General features: G+C 36.8%; 1 protein-coding gene across 4 annotated transcripts in view; it reads left to right on the top strand.

The window, feature by feature from the left end:
- The first annotated feature begins 844 nt into the window (after window positions 1-844).
- LOC121425942 (integrin alpha-9-like) overlaps window positions 845-26,514 on the top strand; it is a 77,742-nt gene continuing 52,072 nt past the window's right edge. For 2 of the 4 annotated variants that reach the window (XM_041622060.1, XM_041622063.1), the window contains exons 1-2: window positions 845-1,357; window positions 17,384-17,620. In XM_041622060.1, coding sequence (XP_041477994.1) covers window positions 17,445-17,620 — 176 coding nt within the window. In that variant the 5' untranslated portion in view covers window positions 845-1,357; window positions 17,384-17,444. Of the gene's footprint in view, window positions 1,358-14,759; window positions 14,828-17,383; window positions 17,621-26,514 lie in introns of all 4 variants that reach the window. The other 2 variants (XM_041622061.1, XM_041622062.1) reach the window with 2 other exon arrangements.

The raw sequence follows: 26,514 nt of genomic DNA, 5'->3' as shown, positions 1-26,514 counted from the left end.
TTCGCTTTTTTAATGCTCCTCTTACATCTATATTGTTTTCCTTCTCTTTACCCCATTTCTTTTCTAATTACCTTTCCTTACTAGACATGTATACAAATTACGGAGGGCGGTTACCCCCCCCCCTCCCTTCCCCTTTGGTGCACCCCTGAGTGGGGCAATCAATTTTAAGGGAATTTCTCGTTTTATTCTAATTTTAAACTCCGAATTGAAATTTTCCAATATGTATTACATTTTGATAATAATGATAATAGTTACATTTATAGCGCTTCATACCTTGGCTTGGTTTCTAAGCCCTTTACATTGTAATCATTATTACCCCCGGTCACAGTATCCATCAAAACTGACTGTTCCGCACAAAACATTTTTAATTACCACTTTCACACAACATGTGTGGTTTCATGAAGACATTCATTCTAACTTGCTGACAGTAAACCCAAAATTGGAAATTAGATATTTTATGTATTCAATACAATTTTTTTTTCCGCCTGCAAATTTTGTATTTTTAGTGTCTATTTTTGTTGTATATTTTCTGTGAAGATCCCACGTCCCACCGAACTCCTTCCTGCTACCCTATGAGCTAGTTCTCATTGTTCTAGACCTTATTTGAATTCACTGTGATAATTAAAACAGTATATTCCTCTAAATAATGATCAAGTGCGTTTATTCTTTATTTAAATTATTGGAAATACTTTATGATTCATCATGAAAGTTTAGAATAAAGTAATTTTATGTTCCAAATCGTCACCAAGAATGAGTGCCGTTTCATTTGTGCACGATTGTTTCATTGAAGGGCTGAGAAAACCAAACTATTCACCTTAGATTTATTTACGGTCGCGTGCAGTTGAAAACTTTCGCACACATGTTCGCTATAGTGTACACGGAGGAAATCTGTGTATGGGTGATCAGGAACCGAGTGTGTGTGAGTGTGACTCCGAACCCCCATCCACTTGACGTTTGACAAGTGTTCGGGGAACTTACATGCACCTCTTTACCATACCGTTGTTACGCTCTCCCTCCCCCGAACTTCTGGGGCCTCGACACGGGACCGTGCGTTGACATAGCGAGGATATATTTTCTTGCCGACGGAAATAAGTGCGAAATGAGCTTGTTTTCTTGTTTATATCAGGAATAATGCTGTTTTGACCATTCCCTTGTATGTGGGAGATGAATCGTGGATATCTGCTTTGGTTTTCCTAACACGAATCCGCTGTTTCGCAGACGTTTGAGTATTTCTTGCTGTTTCGGAGTCAGTATAATTCTAGTTGAAAGAGGATAATAACATCGCAGCAAGCTGGGTCACGAACAAGCTGATTCGAAATCGGATTTTGCTAGAAAAATCAAGCTCCACAGAATCTGGGTAAGTACACATGCAGCTCCGACTAAGGATTGGCTTGAACCAGTGGATAGAAGGAAAAAAATGTCATCGATCTAGCTGAGACCGATATTAATACTTTTTTTCCAAGTTATATTGTTTGGCCACAAAATTTTTTTGCGCCCACCTATGATTCGATTCTGGCCCCCGGACATCGTTTTACATTTTCACCGAGACGCGTCACAGACATTTATTTTGCTCTGGCTGCTTGTCTAGCTTGCCCCATTTGCGGGTAATTACGGGTTCCTAATTGTCAAAATGCATTGTTCTGTTAAAGAAAGAATTTATGCGCACTCAACCTTTCTATTCGTTGAACTGCAAGACGCCTTTTTTGTGAAACGTTTTGACTGCCTGAACACAAAGTAGAGAAAGAAAAGAGCTTAAAACACATGTTAATCAGCCAATGCAAGCTGAACGGAAAGCATATAGCATGCCATGGAATCACAATTTTAGTGATTTTAAAGATGCTTATTAGAATGAATTTGAAACATGATATTGTGTAGGCCTACCTAGCTATGCAATCCTAAACTTAAACCAGTAGAGTAATGAGCTAAATCAGCTAAATTGCATGGAACAATAATTCTTAAAAAAAAAAGCTGTGAGCGAGCAAAGTGAGCAAGCAAATCGGGTTGACCTATATTGTACGTAAAGCTAATTTTGTGATGGATTCAGACTTATTTAGAATGTTTCGTCATATTTTTCTATATGTTCTGTATTTTTCTATAGGGGAGGGGGCGGGGCATGGCCCCTCCATCTAAACGCCTGCACTCTTCACTCAAGTGTCTATACACTTTCAACATTTTACATACTCTCTATGACTTGGCACTGGAAAGGTTCAATGTCTTTTATAATCTTATGTCTGAACTAATCCCTTACCATACATGCTGAAGCCGAATGTTTTCAGTGTCTTTATCTTCATGAAAAAAAATCGTTAAAACATGCCAGATACAATACAGCGTTGATAGAGTTCCTTTCACGAACCGCAATTGCTTTTTAGTCTGGACATTGTACGCTGCTTCAGCAGTTCGATAAAAGAAGAAAAGAGCTCTTCCGGATAATTTTTCTGACAAATCCTCCCTTAATCTGATTTCACCATTGTTCTACCAGTGTCAAAACCAGCGTACTTTGATCAGTCCTTGTCCAGGATCGACCGAAGCTTTATCAAATAACTATTCAGTGCGTTTATCTTAGTGCAATAGTCACATCAATGAAACCGACTCCAGACCGATCAAAGCTATTGCGTTACTTCCAGTGACATACCCGGGACCGCACCCGGGACGGTTTGGTGTCGGTCTCGTTGTTGTGACGGTGGCACTTAAAGTCTCATTCAAACAAATGTTTGTCCGGCCCTCGACATACTGGGGCAATTACGAGAGGACAAAAGTTTACAAACATTTTCTACTGTGGGGTATTTGTCGTTCTCCTTCATTCGTTTGCATTGATTTGAGTATGCTCTTCTTGAAGGGGGAGAATAAAGATCGGCGAATTTGTAGGAAAGAAGAAGGAATGGGAGGGGGGACCTTGGCATGTCGTGATCATGACTTGCAAATAACGATTTTTTTTTCAAGGGAGGCGATATATTTCCTTCAAACATGATTGTAGTTAGACAATAGAAAAAAAATACAAACTGGATAGTAGATGATGTCTTTATTGATTACAGATATTGATTATAAATTCAATTCAATATATGTGATTTAGTAGACCACGTCTTTTCTCCATGAATATACTCATCGTTGTTGTTAAATACATAATGTAATTCTTTAGCTCATCTACCGTAATAACAGCGAACATTGGTGAAAGTTTCATGGAAATAATATTGTAACATGAATAGTGCTATGTCTTCCATGAAAGTTTTCAATCTTGGTTTCGGCCTTCGTGTATATTCGTTAGAAATGAATTTTTGGAAGTGAACTTCCTTTCGCCGAACAGAAATCCAGACTTTCAAAAAGGTTATGGAATATGTATCGTGCCGCTGTTATACAGATCTGAGATTCCTCTGCTTGATTCGAGGTTTCTCCTGAAAATGGGAGGGGCAGTTAGTGATAGACTGACGTAAAACCTCAACCCAAATCCTTGTATCCTTATCAGGGTACTAAATAACTTTTTAGAAGCACTTGCCTGGTCGGGCAAGTAAATTTTCAAAAAGTTGGAATAATATACTTGCAAAAAATCTATTCCACTCGCCCGAAAATACTCTTGAAAAGGGGTTTTACCTCTTTAAAAGAAAGTTTTGCGGCTTTATAAACCATTGACCCTTTCTCTCTTTTTTCATGAACTGATCTACCTGCCATGACCAAAATTGGGGTCAATATCATATCCTATCGACCCTAATTTTGGTCATTCTACTGTGAGAATTTGGGCTTGCCCAATCCGGGCAAGTGGTTCTGATGACCTGGTCTCTACTTCAAAACACTTGCCCGACTTTACCTTTTACTTGCCCGGGCAATCGGGCAAGTGCTTATTAATGTAGCACCCTGCTTATCATGTGGGCACGCACCAATACAATCTTACAGTAGAATCGCTAACTTTTGAAACCAAATCTTGATAAAAATCGTCTTGATTATGTAGAGAATCTTTATGAGTATGATTTCATCGGTGTATTTGAAAATGAAGGAATACTGTGACTTTGAATATAATTCAATAAAAGATCTACACGAATTTATCAGGAAAATAGCTATAACCTTAGAAAAATACATATGTAGTATTGATTTTTTTTTGCCTCATGTATTTCAGGGCAGCTTCAAAAAGTTAGTATCTATGCTTATAGATATATATGTATATATATATATATATATATATCCTAATCGTCAACCAAGAAACCGACTCTTGCGGTTTAGTCATCTGTTTCATGACGACAGCGAGACGCACTAGAAGACTCATCCCTTATATGTCTCTGGGACGACCTCGTAGAAGTACACATGTTTGGTTTTGAAGGATCTCATATCCATAGCAAGATGGGGGGGGGGGGGGTCGCCTTGTGTGTCATGTTCTCAAACATTATTATATTTGCAGAATATGAGCATTATTGAGCAACATTCAAAAAACATTTTTTTAAGGTTTCACCAAATTATGCACTATCATGGTGATCCCCACCTTTGGAGAATTACCTTGGGTTGGGTTTTCGACAACCTTTTGTGGGAGTGGCGGTGCCCCTACGCCCTTGGATACGCCCCTAGATATGAGTATGTGTGATATACCCTGTTATACACTTCAATCAAATTTATCCGTAGGTCATATTGGGTTATGTATGCCTATTTCCTCTCAATTTAAGTTCAGAGGACCCGGGGAGACAGATCCTGAGTCATAACCCTGTACGCATGGAGCTACTAGCGTGGAGCCCCACACACAGACGCAGAAACAAATGCTAAACCAGATAACAACCACCGACTGATAGCTAAACTCTCGATGATTCATTCCAAAGTTCGTGTGATTCTCACCAACAACCAAACCACACGAAACCACCATGCACAGTCAGGGGTGCTTTTGAGGATTGTCATTCTGAGAACGGACGATGAGATGATAGGGGGATTCAATCATTGTCAAATAGAAGTACTATTCGTCGTCGTCAGTAGTAGTAGTAGTAGTAGAAGTAGTAGTAGTAGTAGTAACAGTAGTAGTAGTAGTAGCAGTACCGTACTACTATTACTACTACCACTACTACTACTACTACTACTACTACTACTACTACTGCTGCTGCTGCTGCTGCTACTACTACTAGTAGAAGTCACAGCTTAGCAGCAGAAGTGGCAATGCAATACTGCGATACTTCTACCACTACTATTACCACCACCACCACCACTACTACTACTACTACTACTACTACTACTACTACTACTGCTACTACTACTACTTCTACTATTACTAATACTACATGCTCTACTGACTACTAGTCTACTACTACCAACACTACTACTATACTACTACCACCACCACCACTACTACTACTACTACTACTACTACTACTACTACTACTACTACTATTACTACTAATGCTACTACTTCTACTGCTAATACTACTACGACTACTTTTACTGCTACTTCTACTACTATTTCTACTACTACTACTATACTACTACTACTATTAATTTTACTGCTACTTCTACTACTACCCACCACTACTATGCTACTGCTACTGTTGCTATACTGGGCCCTACTACTAAATCTAAAGCTTCTTACTATGAGTATCCTACACTTACATTTTATTATAACTTTATGTCATTCGGTTTTCTTAAGGCCCTGTTGGGTGGGGGGGGGGGGAGTAGTGCCTCGATATTGACAGTAACAATATTTTTGTAACACCACCATATCGAAACTCGACATCTTCATATTCACAGGGGTCCTCCCGCTTACCTATGGGTCTGTTCTCTGTTGGTCGCTTCGTCTGCGTAACTTCCAGAATATCAATTTATATTTTAATTCCAGTATTCCATTTTCTTTGAAACCAGTTGATTCAATTTTTCTTTCCAACGACCCATGTCCATGAAATTCACCCTCTTTCTCGCTCTGTTGCTTGGGCTCGTTTTGTTGAGTTTGTCATAACAGTAGTCTGGTTCTGTCCAGCTTACATGGGGATAGGGCCCTGACACCGGAGTTTTCAGATGTCTTTTTTTCTCCTTCATGATTTTGATGCTTGGGCATCAACAGAACAATCCGTTTCGGTGAACCTTCTGACTGTAATACTCATCCTAAAATAAGAAGGAAAGAACTTGAAAGTTCAAGGGTTTATACGATACGTTCCCCAAACTCTGGCCTCTGTGGACACCACTTTTCCTAAAATAACCCCATCTATCAACATGCAGATTTGCCATATTTTCACCCACATAATGAGTTAGGATTTTTACCCTCGCTGAATAGAATTTAAAAGCAATATAGTTAAACTACAAGCAGTTTATAAATAAATGACTTATCGTGAAGTGGCATTTGAGCCAAGGTGTGTGTCTTAGAACAGTTACAGTATACTAACTAGCCTTGCCAATAAAATACTTTAGTGAGTCACAGGGGTCCTATCAGCATTGAAAGTTCAATCATGGAGGTACCTCCATGGTTCAATCAATTGTATCTATCCAGAAAGTATTTGGCTTTACTTAATTAGCCCAATTCATAGGTACTGCGCCCTACTTAAATGTATAGGCCTCTGCCTTCTGCAAGGCTATGTGTGAGAATAGATTAAATTTATCATGCTGGGGTTTTATTTTCTCATTTTACGAATAAGGCAAATAGTGAATTCTATCCAACAATGAGGCATTTGTAGTCTCATATTAAATGCGAACAAATCAGCTTCTTTTGCTACATACACATTCGTACAAGTTCGTACCACAAATGTTGCCAAGGAATAGAATGATTGATTAAAGTCTGTTTCTAATCGTGTCCATTTCCCAGTAAGTCAGCTGTCATCATAATTAGCCTACAAAAGTTCAAATTTCATTTGTATTTGTGTCAAGACTACGTGTATGATCTAGCGTATGAGTCTTTAAAGAGGACCTTCTAAACACCAGATTTCATGGGGATTCTGAGACCTGTATAAGCTTTTTTTTTTTTTTTTACAGATTCCGTCCATAACATAGTGTGGCATCGGGTAGGGGCTATATGACCAGTTATGTAATTCATGTAATAGTTGTTACCATTGGCCCATTATGGTGAGGTCATAACCTCAGTATCTCTCGACGACGATACCCGAATGAATCAGCCAAAGGAGAGTATCTTTGATATTATTCGATGTAACAGCAAATGGCTGGAACCAAAGATGCAGGTAAACTGTAAAAACTGTGGTGTTAAAACTGACACCAATTGGTGTTAATAGAGGACCACACCCTGAGGTGTTAAAATTACACCCTAGAGATTGAACATAACACCAAAGAGTGTAAATGTAACAATCAAAGGTGTTGTAATAACACCTACAGGTGTAAAACTAACACCACCAATTTAACACTGGTGTAAAATAACTGGTGTGGTCCTCTATATACACCGGTTAACACCACAGTTTTTGCTGTGTATATTCCTAGTATACCCGGTGATTATCACAGCCTCTGGTGTGAACGAATTACAATCTCCTCCCGCGATAGCTCAATATTCTTGAAGATCCTACCATAGCTCCATGATCCTACTAAGTACTAAGGGTTCCAAGGTGTTTAAAGTCACCACCCTTGTTTACCACCATGACCTGAAGATCCCAGTCGAGTCTCTTGACAATCGTGAAAAATCATCCACCTTCCCGGTGACAAATCTCACAATACGGGGGCCGAGAAGGCAAGTCGAGGTATTCTGACACCGGTGAATAGGGTTTGAAAGCAGTCCACAATTACCCCAGAGAGGCTTTTGTGATTCGCCATTGTTGTCAGTTTTTTTCGGTGAGAATGTCAGGAGTGTGGTGATAACAGGACTACTCGAGGCAAAAAGTTTTTTTTCTTCTCATCTCCAGAGTGTATTCAACGTGTTATGAGCTCATGGCGAGTTGTATTTTGCTTTTGATGAAGTGTTATATGTCATCATCACAACATATACAGATCCGATACGAGGAAGGTTTTGAATATTTTATGATGACCAAAGAGCAGATATACGTAAACAATTAAGATTTTTGTGTTTGTGATGTCAATTAAAACTCACCAAACCAATCTTATAATTCTGTTCATTTAAATAGCTATCATATTCATCTATTTGTAATTTTATTCAGAATGTATAGAAACACGTAGATACACACCAGAGTTGATACAATTGTGTTGGTGCGTGTACATGTTTTCATTTCAAATTTGTACAAAAAACAACAACTGTAGGTTGTATGTGACACAACTAACATGTAGCCCCCCCCCCCCCTTCTACTACCCCCATAATGCAATCTATTTAAATCATATATCATGCACCCATCGTCAGGCACTGCAATTTTCAGATAATTCGCCTCCACAATCTGCATTGCCTGTATTGCACCTTGACACATTGAAAGCACCGTTATAAATGTCGTTTAGGAAATGACTAATAGTCGAACTCCCCCATACAGTCTCATCTCCAGGAAGCCATTGTGAAAATAATGGAATTTGATTGTCGAATGGAAGAACAATACATGAAACAATGTACATCTGATCGCCGCTGTCTATTATGTCTTTTATTTTATTGTGGTATTGAATTAAGAAAAGTATGAAGGCAATTATGCAATGGGGCGGGCATAGGCCCAAACAAAATAATAATAATATGTCCATTTATATAGCGCAGTTACTATGTGCATATACTCAACTGCGCTTTGATACTTGGTATCATATTATTACCCCGGCTGTAGCTGAGCCGCCATATTAATAGGCGCTAAAGCGTTCGAGGAAAGCCTACCGGGTACCCATTCACCTCACCTGGGTCGAGTGCAGCACAATGTGGATAAATTTCTTGCTGAAGGAAATTACGCCATGGCTGGGATTCGAACCAACGACCCTTTGTTTCAAAGTCCGGAGACTAATCCACTGGGCCACAACGCTCCAAATCATACATGAATTGAATATAATTCTATTCCGTATAAAAAAATACAACATAATCTACTCTGACAGTAGTCTAGTTCGAGACGAATGAAACTGAATTATATATTCGTGTTGAATTCGTCTAGAAATACTATTTTGACAGATCTATATACAATATATACATTCCATAAGCACATCCAGTATGAGCCACATGGCCCTTTTTTTCAAAGAGTTACGATTGATCCAATCAATCTCAACTGTATGGAAATCCATCCATACCATGTTTTCATTTTGTTTTTTTTTTACTTTAAGAAAGAAAATCACACTGAATTTTCAAGAGAATGATGACTATATGAATATACATCATATCTAGAAAGTATTTTGAACGGACTCGCATTTGAGATGTTGATGTTGCTGGCCGTCCATAGTTGTGGTTGATTGGATCAATCGCAGCTCTTTCTACATGTTCTAGGACGGGCGCGAGTGCCTTTACAGCACCCGATTATTTGAAATCATATCAATATACGTTGACGAACTATCTAATGTCAACTTATTAATGTACGAAAATGGTTTCGTAGTTAAACGATGAAATACAGAATATCGTATATTTTGTAAAAAATACCTAGAAAGCTTTTTGTTTTTTATGGCATTCCACATGCAGGGAGCTTTCAGTAGCGCAATTAGGCAAACATTTTGAGGAGCCTTATTCTAAGGCAATGCATGTGCATCGTGGGCAATTTGCGAGCGAGCGAAAAAAATATCGATAATTTTTCATTTGGTAATAACTTTGTATATTTTGTAAAATATACAAAATTAATGTGGGACAAATAAATTGTGTCCAACATTTAGCGTGTAGAAAGTAAAATCAACCAGACATTAAAATAAAATGATTACTATGATTAAAAACCAGTGTGACATCATTCAACTAAAAATATCACATTAAAACAGGTGCATCAGCCTCCACCACCACCCTTCCCATCAGTACTGCATCAGTACTGCCAGTGGAAACATTCGAAAGGGAAACGGAACGGTACATCCATGTAATAGGTCTGTACTTTCTCCATTTTAATACAGAAAAATACAAACAAACATCACACTAACACAGTTTGTGATGGAAATCGGAATCTTCCCAAACTACCAAGGTTCCAGGAATATTGATCATGTATGTGCACTTCCATCATAACAGGCCAAGGTGTGAACAGTTTTGATGATTACCACGACTACCAGCACTGTGTGGTGTAAGGCACCATGATGGTGGAGGGGTACCAATTTCAATCTTGTACTTTTTAAAGACAACGTTTTTACTCTCATAATAAATGGTGTTTACTCATTCGAATACTGTCTACTTTATTCAAGGAGGCCGATGACATTGTGTGATAGATAATTATGTCTTAATGCTAATACTGACATAGCAGCTGACTTGTATAATACCGAATCATACTTCTGAAACCCCTCTTCCAACTTGACCCATCTCAAATCAAAGAGGGGGATGATAATGGGATAGATGGTGTTTATGACGTTATCATTATTAGTATTGTCGTCATTGTTATTGTTGTTATTACTATTATTTAACGGCAAACTTGTAGGGGCGTCGGCATCTGAGCTTATATCGCATAGTTCGACCATTAGCAAAGCATTCAATTCAATTCAATTCTTTTATTTCATTTCCATACAAAACATAATACAAAGTAATATAAAAAAAATACAAATCAAATACAATTTTACAGCATTATTTGGACAAACACGGTAAATTCGCTAGAATTAATTGAAGGAATACCACATTAATTTCACATATTATCTTTATGCATACAGATCAATTAATTACCATGCTATATATTTTCAGTAGGATTATTAAGCCATCACCAGTACTATTCTGATTTAAATGATACATTGACAATAAACTTCATGTATTTTCTCCTTTCTCCCCTATCTACGCTTATGCATGAACGTATAAGGATACGTTCTGATGTTCTTTCGTTCATGTTTCCCTGTGTATTATTAGTAAGCATCTTGAGAAATCAATCATTTCCGCATGTAACGCAGCAGACGGGGTGCGTTATAGAAAGTCATGACACATTTTACGCGCCAAAAATGAGCCATAAAATAGAACATTTCTTTGCGACGAATGATTTCCTCTTCTATCTATCATTCTCCTGTCTGGGATCGTCAGGCATTCGTTTGTATCTACGATCTCATCATGTGCATTCATCTGGGCTTTCTGATGATCACTTTTGATATTCTGATTAGGTTTTTCTTTAATTCCGATTTTCATTGTTTTCTTTCTCATCGACTTATGAAGTTCTTAGTCATGTTAGTTTTTAATGTTCTCTTATACGATGTTTAAAGTGATTAAATACACAATGATTAATTGAATGGACAACTATAATAATGCAATTATCGTCTCTCTCACTCACTCTCTTTACCCTCTTATATATAATGTTGATGTTCTTGTTTCATCATCTGAAAGCATGAAGTGCGACTTACTGTAAATTTCAGTATTCATTTGAAATTTCCCATAACGTAACGACGTGTAAACTGTAAATAAATCACGTCTGAAGGGCATTTACCAGGATAAATGTTAAGGCAAGATTGCTTTGACGGGCGCTAAATTTGACCAACGCCATTTTCATTATAACTGAATTCTTTTAAACGTGAAAACAAATGAAAGTACAATGAAAAGAAGTCCAGGTCAGGGGACAGATCCAGGATTTTCCAAGGGGGGGGGGATTTTTTATAGAAAAAATACCCCCCCCCAAAACAAAAAAAAAATGTTTTCACTTTAATTATTGGTGATTTATGCCAGGAAAAAATTGACAACAATAAAACTAAAAATTAATAATAATTTGACAAGTCCAAAAAACGGGGGCGGGGGTCGCCTAACTTGCTTGCGTATTCACCACATTCCCCTGACAAAATTTGTTATGGCCCTCAAAAGAGCAAGGGGGAGAACGGGTCAGATATGGATCCGCCACTGGTCCAGGTTACTCGTTTTTCGGACAATATTAGTTACCGTTATAATAACGGTAACTACAAGTTTTTAACATTGGAATGTTCGAATGATATGCCTGTAATTACTTTACAATATTGGACCTTTTCCCAAAGTTGTACACCTACTCTGAGGAGTTAAGTGCAATAAGTATTTACATAAAAATAGCAATTGAAATAAAGACTAAATAGTGTACATGGTGTATGTGCCCCCGCTTTATGTAATATAAAATGATCAGGATGAAAATACATGAATAACTTTTGTTTTTCGTTTTTGCAACATGCAATTGCAATCATCAATTTCTGAACAATATTTAAAAAGCTTATATCAAATTTTACAAAAGGAAGGATCCTGCTATTTTCTGGTATCTCATTAATGAGCATTAATCTCCTTGGCATCCGTTAAGCTCTTATTTCCCATTCTCTCAATGGGAGGAATTTCCTGGAGAGAGATGGATTTTAAAGTGATTATATCGCAGTTGTGGCAAAAAATTAATGTTTATGTTGGCTCTCAAATTTAGAAAGGTATCCTCTGCAAATGGTATTTATTCAAATTCCATTTTGCCTGTAGTCGCATGAATTGACTTACGTGTGTAGTACATTGTAACTCCCGGAATATAATTATATACTGACATCATGTTATCATCATTTTGGATGATTCAAGTGGGTTAATAACTTAACGAACATGATCTTGTGAATTATTAACACCAATTTGATTTAACTCCGCAATTTCTATAGATTCTTTTGGTTCAGGTAGGCATCGGGTCATTAGCTCATTTCCAAACAATTTAACCTCTCACATTTCAATCACGCAAACGAGATGCGAACTTTTTATTTAAGTGAGGTCAAAATTGGTTTTTAATTTTGGGCAATTCTATAAAATGGTCAACTTTTTTGTACGTCCGACCCCCATTTTTCTCAAGTTTTACTTTACGTCATAAACTGACCAAGTCATGGTCCTTTGAAAACATTACAGACTATCAAAAGAACAAGAAATCATCGACAGAAAATTTCATGAAGGTCCCACATATAGGGGGTCGGATGTACATATTTTATGGAATTGCCCTTTTGTATCCAGTGTGAAATACATCCGTGCGAAAATAACGATATTTTGCTCGCAAAAACAATCCACAAGTCCCGTGTTTTATGTTGATGGGATTTGATAAAATTGAATATTTCTTGAGAATGGGTAAAATAATACAATTTTTACAGATTTTGATATGATGTTAGTCTCAAATGATTGGTTTTAGAAATGAAGGCAAGATTATGTATAGGCCTATAATTGAAATCAGAGTGATTAATTCAAATCAGTCGCCATGGCTACTCTAATTTTGGTTTGTCCGTAAAATATCTTGGGATTAATAGTAAAAACTTCTTATCTAAGGAATTTAGAGTGTAATGAAAAAAATATATATACTATTATTATTATCATTATTAGAATTACGAAGTACAAGTACTGATTAACCCCTTTAGATCGCTCATGACTTGCATGGACTAAAGAAGTTCGGTTGGTGGTGCTTCCCTTTGAAGGTAGCTCCCTGTTCGAGTGATCAATTTTGGCTGATGATGATTTAATTAATACCTCCCGGGGCGGATGTCTCTGTCGTAAGGGACTTTAAACGAATTGAGATTAGAAGGGGCTTACCATCAAACAGAAAGTTTCTGCCGTGTTTTCTACTATACTCCTTGTTTGATGATTCTCTTAATAATTACCTATATTTTATACTTAGGTTACACCTACGAAATAAAAAAAAAATAATAAAAAAAACGTATCATCTATTGCTCAAAAACGTGCGCATACACACACGCACACCCCCCCCCAAAAAAAAACAAATACTGAAAAATCGGCCTTGACGGGTGCGAAGTCTGCATATTCTGCAATTAAGCCTTCATTAATAATTTCGCAATATTATAATTATGTTATTTTCTTTTTCTAACTTTTGTTGCGTTGATAGTTTTAACAGTTGATCGAACAGCATCACATTTCCTACTTTGTGAGAGGGAAAATTGGGTCTGGTGAGCATGCAGAGTATAAGCAGAACATTTGTGATTTATTTTTAATGTGTGACAGAGGCTGTTTTGGTGAGAGAGCTGTCTGTTTCCGACAAGCATGTCACGTTACTTCATTGACTAACTGAATTACGAAACAGATACCAAACTTGTTATATCAAGGTTACGTGTAAGGAAATATTTTACCTGGTTTTATCCATTCTTTGCGCGACGAATTTGAAATGTGTGTGCGTATGTTTATTAAGTGACGAATTTACTGCCAACAGATGTTAGACCTACTGTTGCTCATGTCATTCAGTGGTGTACAGATAGGGAGTCTTGGGGCTCCGCCCCCCCCCCTCACCCCAGAAAAGTTACAAGACCAGACAAAAAAAGAGAAGAAAATGAACGAGGGGGAAATAAAAAAAAAACTATATAAACCATATGACCCTTTGTACAGTCATGTAATGCATGTAATATTCATACAGTATATACATCATGATTTGATATTTTGTGTTGTGATATTGATGAACGAGGCATGTAGCCATGTCTAAATGTTCAGTATTTGTCACCTCCCATATGGGCATATTTGAGTTAATTTTCATTTTGGTGCAAGTAAATAGAATTTAAAAAATCGCAGTCAGCCTATGATAATTTGTTGTCTGATAATTCAAATCTTTTTACAGTATTTTGATATACATGTAGTAACATTTCCCATTTTCTTTAATTTTACCGTTTTCTCAAATTCTCTTGTAAAGAATATGGTTCTTTTTGCCCTTGTTTTATGGTTTCAGCCATACAAAGTTAGCTTCGTAAAATAACTTTTATTTTATATAGTATAAACTTAAATTGCCGGACACCTAATGTAAAGTCATGTAACGCACCGATTCAGCGATGATGGAGGCGGTTACAGATTTAGACGCTGATTTTGACAGCTAGTGTGTGTTTTCTGATAACAATTTTGTTTATTCCACCAGGCTTCCTGGATGAGGTGATAATTGATTGCATTGGTAATCACGTGCTTATTGGCTCTACATTTAAAGAGGTATTAGCTGTTTTATTGACGTTTTCCAGAATTCTTTGCTTTTAAAATACACTTATAAAGGCCTACGCTGTATGGCCGAATAAGTTGTTTGCGGATTATCATTAGCTAAGAGCGTTGGGTGTTTATGTGATGAAAAGTTAAACGAGGGATTACATTTTGACTTTTACTGTATTGTGTTTATGTGGATTTTCTACCAGTACCAGGAAAACTCTCCTCTTGTTTATTTGATTCATTATAGCTAGGCTGTGATTTTATTTAATCTCTCTCCCTCTCATTAATAAATGCAACTTAGCTATAGTCGGATAATCTGATCTGCATGCTATGGAATATTGTAAATGATAACTTCTACGCAATATGTCGTATTTTCTCCCCATACACAGTAAAACAAAATAGCACGTTGTTTAAGCCTGTCACTCTAACAACAGGTTGTTTAAAATGTTTTGTAATTGTTTAGACTTTTTAAACAGCCTGTTTAAAAAGTCTTAACATTGTTTAAACTTTTTAAACAAACCTGTTTACAAAGTCTAAACATTGTTTAAAAAGCTTTAATATTAGTTTTTAGAATGACGGGCTTAAACAACGTGCTTAAGATTTTAAACAGCGTTTTTACAGTGTATAACTTATTTTACCTCATGTTTTGTCCAACGAACAAAATATGCCTTTATAATGTTCATTTTCACCCACTATTTTAGGGTGGGGAATCTCAAAATTTTCTACAGTTCAGTTCACACGGTTTTGACGATTCAGAAACAGCCCGACTGGATTCATGAGACAAGTAGTATTTATTCAATGATTTATCCAAGGGGCTATTTGCTTCAGAATCAAGAAAAGTTCGTTTATCACCCAAAACATCAAGATCTTTTACCCAATGTTTGTCGGTTCTCTCGCCGCTCTGCTAACATGGCTAAACGTAACATTTATTTAAGTGATTACACGACAGGGCATGAAATAAAGACGTTTCTACATCCAAAATGACAACACACGAAGAATACTTATGTCTTCCTTTCGTTTCAGGTTTGTGAAAGGAAGGGGTCGTTCCACGGGGAGAGGGGGAGTTCCTGCCCCTCGGGATTTTTTTTTTCCTGTGAGTAGTTAAACATGAATAAAAAAGGGAGAAAGAATGATACAGAAGGGAGAAGAACGTATTGGAAAAGTGTAAATGCAAACTGTATTATCATTATTGTCTTTCCTTTTAGAAAAAAAGGTCGCGTTAGGTCGCCTTAAAGACCTACCCCCCCCCCCCTCCCGAACATCAAAATGCCCAGGCGTCGCCTATATTTCATATGAAGGTTGGGCGGTCGTGCTGGCCCTCGAATGCTTCGAAATCTTGAAATATTTTTTTTTCAATAACTACTATCAGCTGAAGTGAAAAAAAACCCGAAAACGGTTTTAAATTTGGGACCTATTTCATAAAACGATACCATTTATACTGAAAATGGATGAGTGTTTTTTTTTTTTTAATAGTTTATACTCGTACAGTATATAGTGCTTATTTGTATATTTTTATGTGACAAGGTCATGTCGGTCTCTGCGAAGCAGGATGGTTGGGCTGTAGGGAGATAATTATTAATCATTCAAATTTAAGCCTATATTAGGCCTATATTTGTTTGTTTGGGAAGAGAAATAGCTAAACACCCGTTGAAAGTTTCGAAAACAGAGGAAAATTGATGTATGGATGAGAGAGAATAATGATATAAAGAATATAAGATAATAAATTCCAAGAGATTTTACTGATTTCATTTAGTGTAGGAATGTCTTACATCATTTACATTTTTCATGATTTCGACACGAAGCGAATGTTGATTACCATGGACCTATTTCCCACACCAATTTCTTATTTCCCCAAGATGTATTTTGCCCTTTTTTCGCTCAAGACCCGATCGCATGTGAACGAATAACACGGGATTGTCCGGTGGAAAAATAAGAACCGATTGGAAGGTAAATGGCTTTGGGTGTCGTTTTGCTTTGGGAAAGTTAACTGACCCAATTTGAAGGGTTTGCCCCCTTGAGAATAAGGCAGTGGGACTACAAGCGAAGAATTGTGCTCTGCAGATGGGATTGAACAATATACCTTAATAAAGATAACAAATATGGATGGAAAAGTGCTCTGGAATTTCATTTTGGCGTCGATGTGTGTCGGGGTCTGCAATAAACTGCGTTGTGTTGTCATGTCTCTTATTTTTAAAGATATTATTTTGAATGAAATTTGGATGTTATCATTGTTCTCACATCAAAACTCCTGAAGAGAATTAGAGGGATTGGTTTAACTATCATTATGAAATGAATAATATTGTTCTCGTCCTTGTAGTATGCTATACAAATAATCAGTTGACTTTTCAGTTCCCATGCACCTTTGAGCTCAAGGGGAAATAGGACCTGGTCAATGAATATTGTTTCATTTCGAACGAAATATTTAGAAATTTCTGGAGGTTTTTTTTTTGCTACTCTGGAATCCCACTTCAAATTTAATGATTAATGTCTTTCTTCCTTTTATGTTGTATGAAATATTCATTAAATTAATCACTTGTGCATTTACTTTTTCTTTTCTTATTGCAGGAGAATATAGCGACGATTTCCTCTTTTTTTTTTACTCTGGAACTCCACTTGGACTGTAACTATGGGAAATATACGGACAATACTGGCATTTGTGAGTGGACTCTATTTACTCGTATGGAACTTTGAATTGTCCTGGTGTTTTAACGTGGAACAGACATTACCCGTGGTGTATAACAGACCCGGAGGATCATACTTCGGCTATTCTGTCTTGCTCCATGAAAACCTGCAAGGAAAATGGTAAGAAAATTGACGTGTTTTGGGTTTTATCTGTGCCACAAAATCAATTTTTACGAGTGAAGTTTTGTTTATTTGAATTTACGATGTAAGAGTTGTTTCCGGAAGTTGTTTTTACTGATGTACAGTACATGTAACAGATTTTTTTCTTCAATAATTTCAATTATTTATGGTGTCTATCACGACCATTATCAATAATACCATTATCATCTACAGATCAGCATTATCTAAAAATGCGACACTTTTTTTTATCTAGGTCTCGTCATTAACATTCTATTGGTATCAACTTAATCATTTTATCATAATAATATTTTAAAATGAATGATTGCATGAGAGTGGATGGAAAAAAACTTGAATCATCAGCACTTTTGCCATTTCTGAGGGCTCCGTAACACAAAAGGTTTGCGTGAATTGCAAGTATGAAAGAACCACACTGATTGGTTCCAATCAGTATTTTAAACAGAGTGCGCGTGCAACGATAATCTTGATTGGTCATTGGTATTAAGCGATTGATTGCAAACATTTGTGTTACGGAGCCCAGGGGCCCGTAACACAAAGCTTAGCAATCATCGTAGAACAATTTTCTACGATTGATTCCATTGGCTACAATGTACAATCAATCGTAGAAATCAAGCGTAGGATTAATCGCTAACCGTTGTGTTACGGGACCCTGGTCGTACATTCTAATGGTCAATTTTTTCTTCAGGCTTTGAAAATCCCAAAATAGATAAGCATTATATGACAGGATCAAGTATTGATTCATGTCAATTTTATCAGTTTATCTTCGCCAAATTTTCGCAATTATATGTATTTAGAATAGAACGACACTAGTCTTCAGATGCTGACACTAGCAACTGTATATTTAACAGCTACTCAAAAATCATTCAAGCTTTGACTAGAGCCTAGTTAATTCACTGGCATCATGGACCAGTGCATGGAGTAAAGACACAATGGACTACATGTAGTCTCTTATCTCAGACCTCCTATCGGTCATAACAACTATCACCAGCGTCTCTGACCGGAGACTACGCTTCCAGCAGGGTTATCAATTTGATAATTAATTTGATTCTATTTAATTTCATCAACACCTGCTGAATTTGGGCTTGTAAGTCGGCCAAGAGATTTGAAAATACGATTGATGAGTCACTTGGCAAGGTTCATAGGGGAACGGCAGATTCATTTTTCATCATGAGATATGAAAATGCGATTTAGGGATCAGTAATGATTTTTACACTTCCCGTTGTAACTAAACCATGTAGCCTTTACTTTCTTATTATTATGACAATATTTGAAATATATATAGAGCGTGTGTGTATGATGTACGTACATATATGTTTGCTTATCAAGGTGAAAGTCTGAAATCCGGCTTCAATATGGTCGATAATGTTCAAGTCATTATGATGATGATGGTGGTGGTGATGATGATTACTTTGATCATGGTGGTGATAATGATGACAATTATGATGATGGTGGTGATGATGATTATTATTTTGATCATGGTGGTGATAATGATGACAATGATGATGATGGTGGTGGTGATAATGAATTTTGGTACTAACAATGATGATGGTGGTGGTGGTGATGATGATTATTTTGATCATGGTGGTGATAATGATGACAATGATGATGATGGTGGTGTTGGTGGTTTTAGTGTGGTGGTTGTGCTGGTGATGGTTATGATGGTGATGATGATGGTGATGATGATGATAACGATTATGGTAATGATAACGATAATAGGATGATACTTCCTTGCAAAGCGTATCTCGTTAACGCTCAACGCTCTGACATTGCAAGAACATGAGTGATATCTTGACATTAATCTGACGTCATAATACTCATGAATACGTCACCTATTGTTGCGGTACATCTGTCAAGCCGGATATTATTAATGTAAAGGGGCACATTGCATTCATGTATATGCATCATACGCTAAGCTTTTTCCATATTATTATAGACCTATATAGTACAAATGGTCACGGGAGGAAAGACCGTGTTATCGCTGGATTTGGGAGTGGGTTGAATGAACGGAGAAGGGGCAGGCCATAAGATTTAATTATTATTTTAAGCAACTTTATATTTAATTTTAATTATATATATTAAATTTATATATTCTAAATTTAGATGATAAACGGAAAATCGTGCAATTCTTAGAGGAATCAGTCATGTGAGAGAGCAAAGCGACAGCAATTTTATTGTTTGCCCGTCGAAGCCTTAAGTCATTAAAAACTAGTCTTGATGCATTGGCCTTCATTGGAAAGGAGGGGTGGCAACTGGCAAACTCCTCTAAATATGTTATTTATATTGTTGATTTTTTTACAATGAAGTTAAGTTAACATTAATATTTTGTATTTTATATTTTATTTCGAAATTGTCCTTTAGTGCGATTAGTAGTCTAGCAATTAGTATACCTCAAACAAAAGCACATGCCGCTGTTAATAGGTCCTGGCTCATTTTACATGTAATGTATCTGTATATGCATTTTTAGCATTGTAGCTTCTTGATTGTTATTTTGCCGAAATTGAATTGAATTGAGTTTTTTTTTGCATCCCTCCCCCCAAATACGGAATTAAAATTTGATCTCTATTATGATCCATGTTCTTACATTCATGCCTACTTCATGTAGCTGCAGCACAAGGAACATTTCCGAGCCCCTTAATGTTGCCTATAAATGGATGCATTATTGGGTTAACTGTCAATGAAAGGTGTGAGAGGAACGTTGATTGCCCCCTTTTATTGGCATCTTCCTTCCCCTCTCCTAATATAGACTGGGGATGCACCGTCATCCACAACAGGCCCTGTCAAGGCGGGAACTCGTGGATCCGTACATGCTATCGATCACGGCTATCGATGGCCCTGCCTGTCGTCTGCTAACCGTGAAGACGAATTTCCAGGTTGTGGTTAGACAGTCACGTGAACAAAGATGGAGTTCATAAGTATATACTGTCATACAAATAATTTAAATCGTTGTCTGTCCGACTGCACGTCAAGTTGATCATAGGGCTATAATTCGATAGGAATTAATAATGTTCTGACGATATCTTGCCATTTCAGTTTTGTTTGCATATTGTGATTCTTGAAGATTTATAATGAAAGTATAAATATAATAGGCCAATTGAAAAATAGGGTTTCGGGAGGTGGGGTTATACATTACTCAACAAACTGAACTGCATGTAACATTCATGTACTTTTGTCTGTAGACATTATATTTCCGTTTCAGTAATCGTATGGTTAAGTGCTCGCCATCTACTCCAACTTCTCGTTTTTTCTGTCTGAAAATTGTTCGATCCCTTCCGTTACCAAACACGAAATATTTGGAAAGAAAACAAAATCAGAAAGCTAAGTGTCTGGACTTGGATTTGAGTGAGATTAATCATCTTTTGAATCGAGTCGAAAGGGCTTTGTGTTAGTGAGAGATATCTTATTCAACATTTCCAAATGATTCTACGATTTGAAATGAAATTTGACATATAATACGTGATAGGATTAATTGCGTAGGCAATGGATGAGTTTACATAAACATCAGAAAATGATACTGTATATGGCGACTGTTTTTTTTTTCAATTATATCAAAATAGTTATCAAATGGTGTTGTGTTGACTAAGTCAACATTTTGTTAGGGCAATGCATGAAGCTTTACTTACTACGTGTATTTGTAGATGAAAATGTGAATTACATGTAGGCAGGGGGTCTACTTCAATGCATTTGGTAACTTGTCTCTTCACCCTTATAGGATTATAAGAGTATAGGAAACAAGCTACCAAAATTTCTGATTTTCGTAAGAGTTCCCTCTATGCCATAAGAGGCTGAACCTGCCCCTGAAATAAAATTAATGAATGAATGGACAAATGAATAAGACTAAGAAAAAACCATAAACAACACTTAACTTAATTTCGTTACTCTTAAAATTGGTAGTTTTCTTGGTAGTGCCCCCATATTCACAAAAGTCTGAACCTTCCCCTTTACATGCAGCGTTAGCGCGATGTTCCTCGATCATCCTACTCTCCATGTTCCTATGCAGGACTGGTAAATCTTTAGGGATATGTAACTAGACTGCAGATGTATCACACCCTTCCTGGCACTGGAATTCCAAGTTCAGGCCTCAGTCACAACAACTTGTCACAAAGACTTGTTTTTAATGTTCATTTTATGGTGGGGTGCACTAACTTTGAGCACCATGCACTACGTCTCTGCTACATTTTAACTATTCGAGATGTACAAAATTCTTATAGCAAACCGTATACCTTCGAAGGTGGGGGGGGGGGGGGGGGTCGATTGTGGAGAATCACATTTTTGCCAACCGAGAACAACTTAAAATATAAAGGCATGTATTCTGAAAGCAGGTTTAAGTTAAAATCGGGTTTAAAGTTGTGGTTTAAGTATGGATAGCCAATCGTTAGTTACATAAATCACTAACAGTAGAGATATCATACTTCAGCTCATTTGGCTCTCAAATCATTTATCATTGTCTAGGAAGTATAAATAGATGATTGTCTTCACCATCGATAAATCAGGAAAGAGCACAGTAAACATCAGAAACATACAAGTTAATAATAATTTTGATACTTTTGGCTTTCCATAATTAATCCACAACTTTTACCTGAGTTTAAGTTAAACCCGACTTCAGAATATGGGCCTTTGGGCTTGTTGTGTCCATCACAGCTCCATGACATTTGATATTTAAAGTGAACAAAATGTTTGACATTCATTATTCTCTGAGTCTGATGACACTTGTGATGAATAATCACCATTCGTCGCAGGATATGCTAAAACAATAATGATAAAGTGTTGGAAAACGTTATCAAAACAAATTAAATTGCATGCTAAAATTGAAATGTGAAATGTTGGAGAAGTGACAACATTTTTCTAAATTTTGCATTTGCCACTTTCAATGGTTCGATCCAATTCATTAAGGGGAATCAAGCCTTGGTCATAAAATGTTGTGTTTGGAAGGAGAAAAATAAATTAAACAGAATGGTGAAAGTTTGAAAGAAATCGGACAAGTAAAAAGAAAGTTATAACTGCTTTAAAATTAAGATCACTAATACTATGTAGATTTCAAATTGGCAACTGGGTAAGTAAATTATGACAAGGGGCAAGGATAACTTTCACATAGGCCATGTACTTAATTATCAGGGATTTGTGCTTTTCTTCTAAGTACCATTTCCCCTGAGGCAGTAATCTAAATATAACCATAGGTCCATGATATAACCCATGTAATATATTGTATCATGTCCTCATGAAAGAGAATTATAATTTGAAATATTTTTTTTGGAAAATGACATTTTAGCCATTATGTGTATTGTAGTACGTGGAAGAGTCCTTGCCTTTCATCACTATAACATCTCATATACGGCCAATTTGAAGTCTCCATGACTTGTGTATAGTGTTTACCAATATTTACAACTTTAAAAATTCATAACTTTCTTGTTTATCCAATATCATTCAAACTTTCACCTATCAACTTGTCTGATTTTTTCTTTTTCTTATGAAATAAAATTTTATTTGGGTTGGATTCCCCTTCAAATTGTTGGATTTAGCTTTCGTCAAAGTTGGAAAAGGTTGTCACTCCTCCAGCATTTCAATTGTCATGATTGTGGATTTAAGATGTCAATTTTTAGAGTTGAAATAATAGATATTTTGAATTGAATGTTTATGGTTAAAACATCGTTTAGGGTGTTCTCTTCTTCTTCTTCTCCCCCTTCTTTTTTGATGTCTAATGAGTTCGTATGGGTACACTAACTCGACATTCTCTCGGTATTTGTGAAAACTATGGTCTCAAGTTCATACAAGTGGGACTGCACAAGTACATTATTACTTGATATGAAATACCGCAATGTTGTATTCCAGTCCTAAATAAACACTCGAAGCATTACCACAAGTCACCCCTGAAAGTAGGGCGGGGTTTGGGCGGGGTGTAAAACATTCCCTCTTTCACCTTCAAGGCTCCAAGTTACGGGGGTAACAATACACCCCTTTCCCCTATGGCCTATTCTTTCTCTCCCGTTTTCTCACCCCTTCTCACAGCCCTCCAGGGCCTCCCTTCCATTATGAAACGTAATATCACGGCCGGTCCCCCGACTACCCTTTAACCAAATAATGTCAGCCGCCGACATTTGTCGAGGCGTGGAGAGAAATTTTGTCCCCCCATAACATGTAGATTGAAGTTTCTCTCGACTAAAACCAAGTGAGATTTATGTACTTGGGAAATACACGATGACACAATTATGTAATAAAAGTTGGCAGTTTGCAACGAAATTTTAATTAAGAGTTTAGGGGAGTCTTATCAGTAGCATATGGGTTTGATATTTTGGTGTGAGGGGGTTCCCTTCGCCGAAATGTAGGGTCCGCAGACAGTAGCCGCCCTTCAAAAATAAAAAAGCACCCAATGATGTCTATTATGTGATTGTTTATGGTATCATTCTTTCTAATCTATTTTTTTTACCATGTCTCATAATAATTTTGCTGACAGTCACATATGACTTATTAACTCATATCGCAAATCATTATTTTTTCTTCTTTAGTTTAATCTTGCCTTGTGTGTTATTAACATTGCGATTACTTACTTGTATTTGCTTGGTTCATGAATATTGTGTTAGTAACTATTTTCCTTATCATATCCGTTTTTTAAGTTTTGGTACACAATCATGCGTAAAGTACAAACTGTGAGAAAAGAGAACCCCTTTACGAAGCAAAAAAAGATAGGGAATACTCTATACTGTACACACTACATAGGCCTACATACACATTCTGCTAGATGACTTACCCCACATGCATGAATTTTACGGACAGAATTAAACTGGATTAACCAGACTATATTCGTCACTTTCCCTGGTTCTATTTCTGCACTCCCAACCCATAGGAAGTAGCAATCTATCCTATATATTTTTACAGCCTTTAGCCAAGAAGGAGATGTAAGCCCCCTTCACGTTTTCCATAAGTTCGTACGTGTAGAGTGTAACTGAATGCGAATACAATCATGTAACTACATGTAATTTTGCGTAGACGATGGTGAACATTCCTCTTGAAGTATTGTGTATGATTTTAAGGCAAGATGTAATGGAGAAATAATGATATAAGTCAATTGGCACACAATTCGAAATCAAGGAAAGTTGGATGTAGTTGGGTTTTTGAATAATGCTTTAGATTTCTTCGTAAATCAGTCACGTAACTCATACAATAGCCTGATCACAATAAAATGGATAATGATTATTCACGAATAATCAAACCCAAATTTACATAGATTGAAGAAATAGGAAATACTTAAAATTTCAAAGAATTAAGTACAAAACTCTTGAAGGTTTTAGTGTGTGATATCATCGACTCCCTTTTTCGGAACCGGGATAGAATATGCGAAAAACTATGCAAAACCTTAAAAGTTATCTCAACTTTATCGTTCTACAACAAACTTTGATAAAAAATTCAGACTTGTGCTTCTTTATTTTTCTTTATTAAGTAACCATAACTTTTAATAGGGTAGATTTGACATTTAAAGGCCTTTGAATGAAAAAAAAGAGTCCACAACGATTTACAAAGTAAAGTCAGTTGTCTGTTGCAACAGTCTGGCTCCCAGTATTGGGCGGCGGGGGAGGGGGTATAATTTTTGGAAGGACCACAATCTGGATGACTTTTGGGTCCTTCCTTGACCTCATTCAGGTCACCAAGCCGTCCAAGCGCAACGCGTGCAAAGAAAATCTGCGGTTTGTTGATGCCGTAATAACTGACACAAGAATGGATGTTTGGGTCTATTACCCACTGACCTGGCAAAAAATTGATTGGGATTTGAATTCCATCAGATACCATTAGTGTTGGTCTGGGCTTTGCTATGCCTGTTGTGGATGCATTTGAGGACGGGATTTGGAACGAATGGGGAAAGGTGAAGGTTATGTTTTGATTTCCCAAAATAAATTCCTTACAAGAACACCCGCAAGGGGGCAAAGTGTCGTGTGTACGAACGAAGGAGGCGGTGGTATATATATTTTTTCTAGAGGACACTGACTAAACTTTGATATGTTGGGAGGGATGGCGAAGAACTGGTATTTATTAAATGGGGAATCATTCAAATATAATCAAAGACATTGTATTTAAAGATAAATACCAGTTGTTGTAACGATTTCGAAATGAGTTCGTACAGAATCCAATGTGAAATGACCAACAAAGTGTCCGTTCGTATATTAAAATAAAAAGTATGTGCCAAAGGATTCTGGAAGAAATTGTGCGATTGCTGAGAAATTAGCAAATAAGCACAGGATTCGGGTCAAGCGTCGGGCCGATGCAGTTTATATAACTGTACCAGATCTAGATCCTCGATGATATAATGACAATTAAGCCTGGTTTTACAGAATTTCTCGTGAAATCAATGTTTGCTGCAACTACTTTCATTAATCTTTAAATAGGTAGTCACTTAAAAAGGAACCGTAACACGTTTAGCGGGGAAGCTGTGGCAGTGGTAGTTATCGGACATTACATCGTTTTAGCTCCAGGGTTTTACTCATGTTTCTATGGGCCTAGATGTAGACATACAAAATGGTGATCATCACAAAAGCATATTGGAAAATGGAAATCATTCCGTCATTGTTTTATATGTGCTCCATTGCACCAGGGACGTGAGAGGGGATCCCTGATTGCATGAACAAAAATGATACAATATACCAACTTTGGTCCCTAGAAGAGGAATTGATATCGATGATACATGTATATTCGATCCGTAAGGCCCATCATTTGAGGTGTTTTCTGCTCTGAAAATCATCGCTTTGAGGGAAACGTAATTAACAAGACATCAAAAGAAAATACTTCAATACTTCGCAAGGAAGTTCAAAACCACATTGTTATTGAATGGCATACTGTAACAATTGACGATATCAACTCCTGAATTTGAAAGAGCGGGAGTCATTCATCTT

This window comes from Lytechinus variegatus, chromosome 13 (genome assembly GCF_018143015.1).
Source record: "Lytechinus variegatus isolate NC3 chromosome 13, Lvar_3.0, whole genome shotgun sequence".
In the NCBI taxonomy this organism is placed as follows: domain Eukaryota; kingdom Metazoa; phylum Echinodermata; class Echinoidea; order Temnopleuroida; family Toxopneustidae; genus Lytechinus; species Lytechinus variegatus.
Note: the sequence above shows the minus strand (reverse complement) of the source record. Positions and strands in the feature narration are given on the sequence as shown.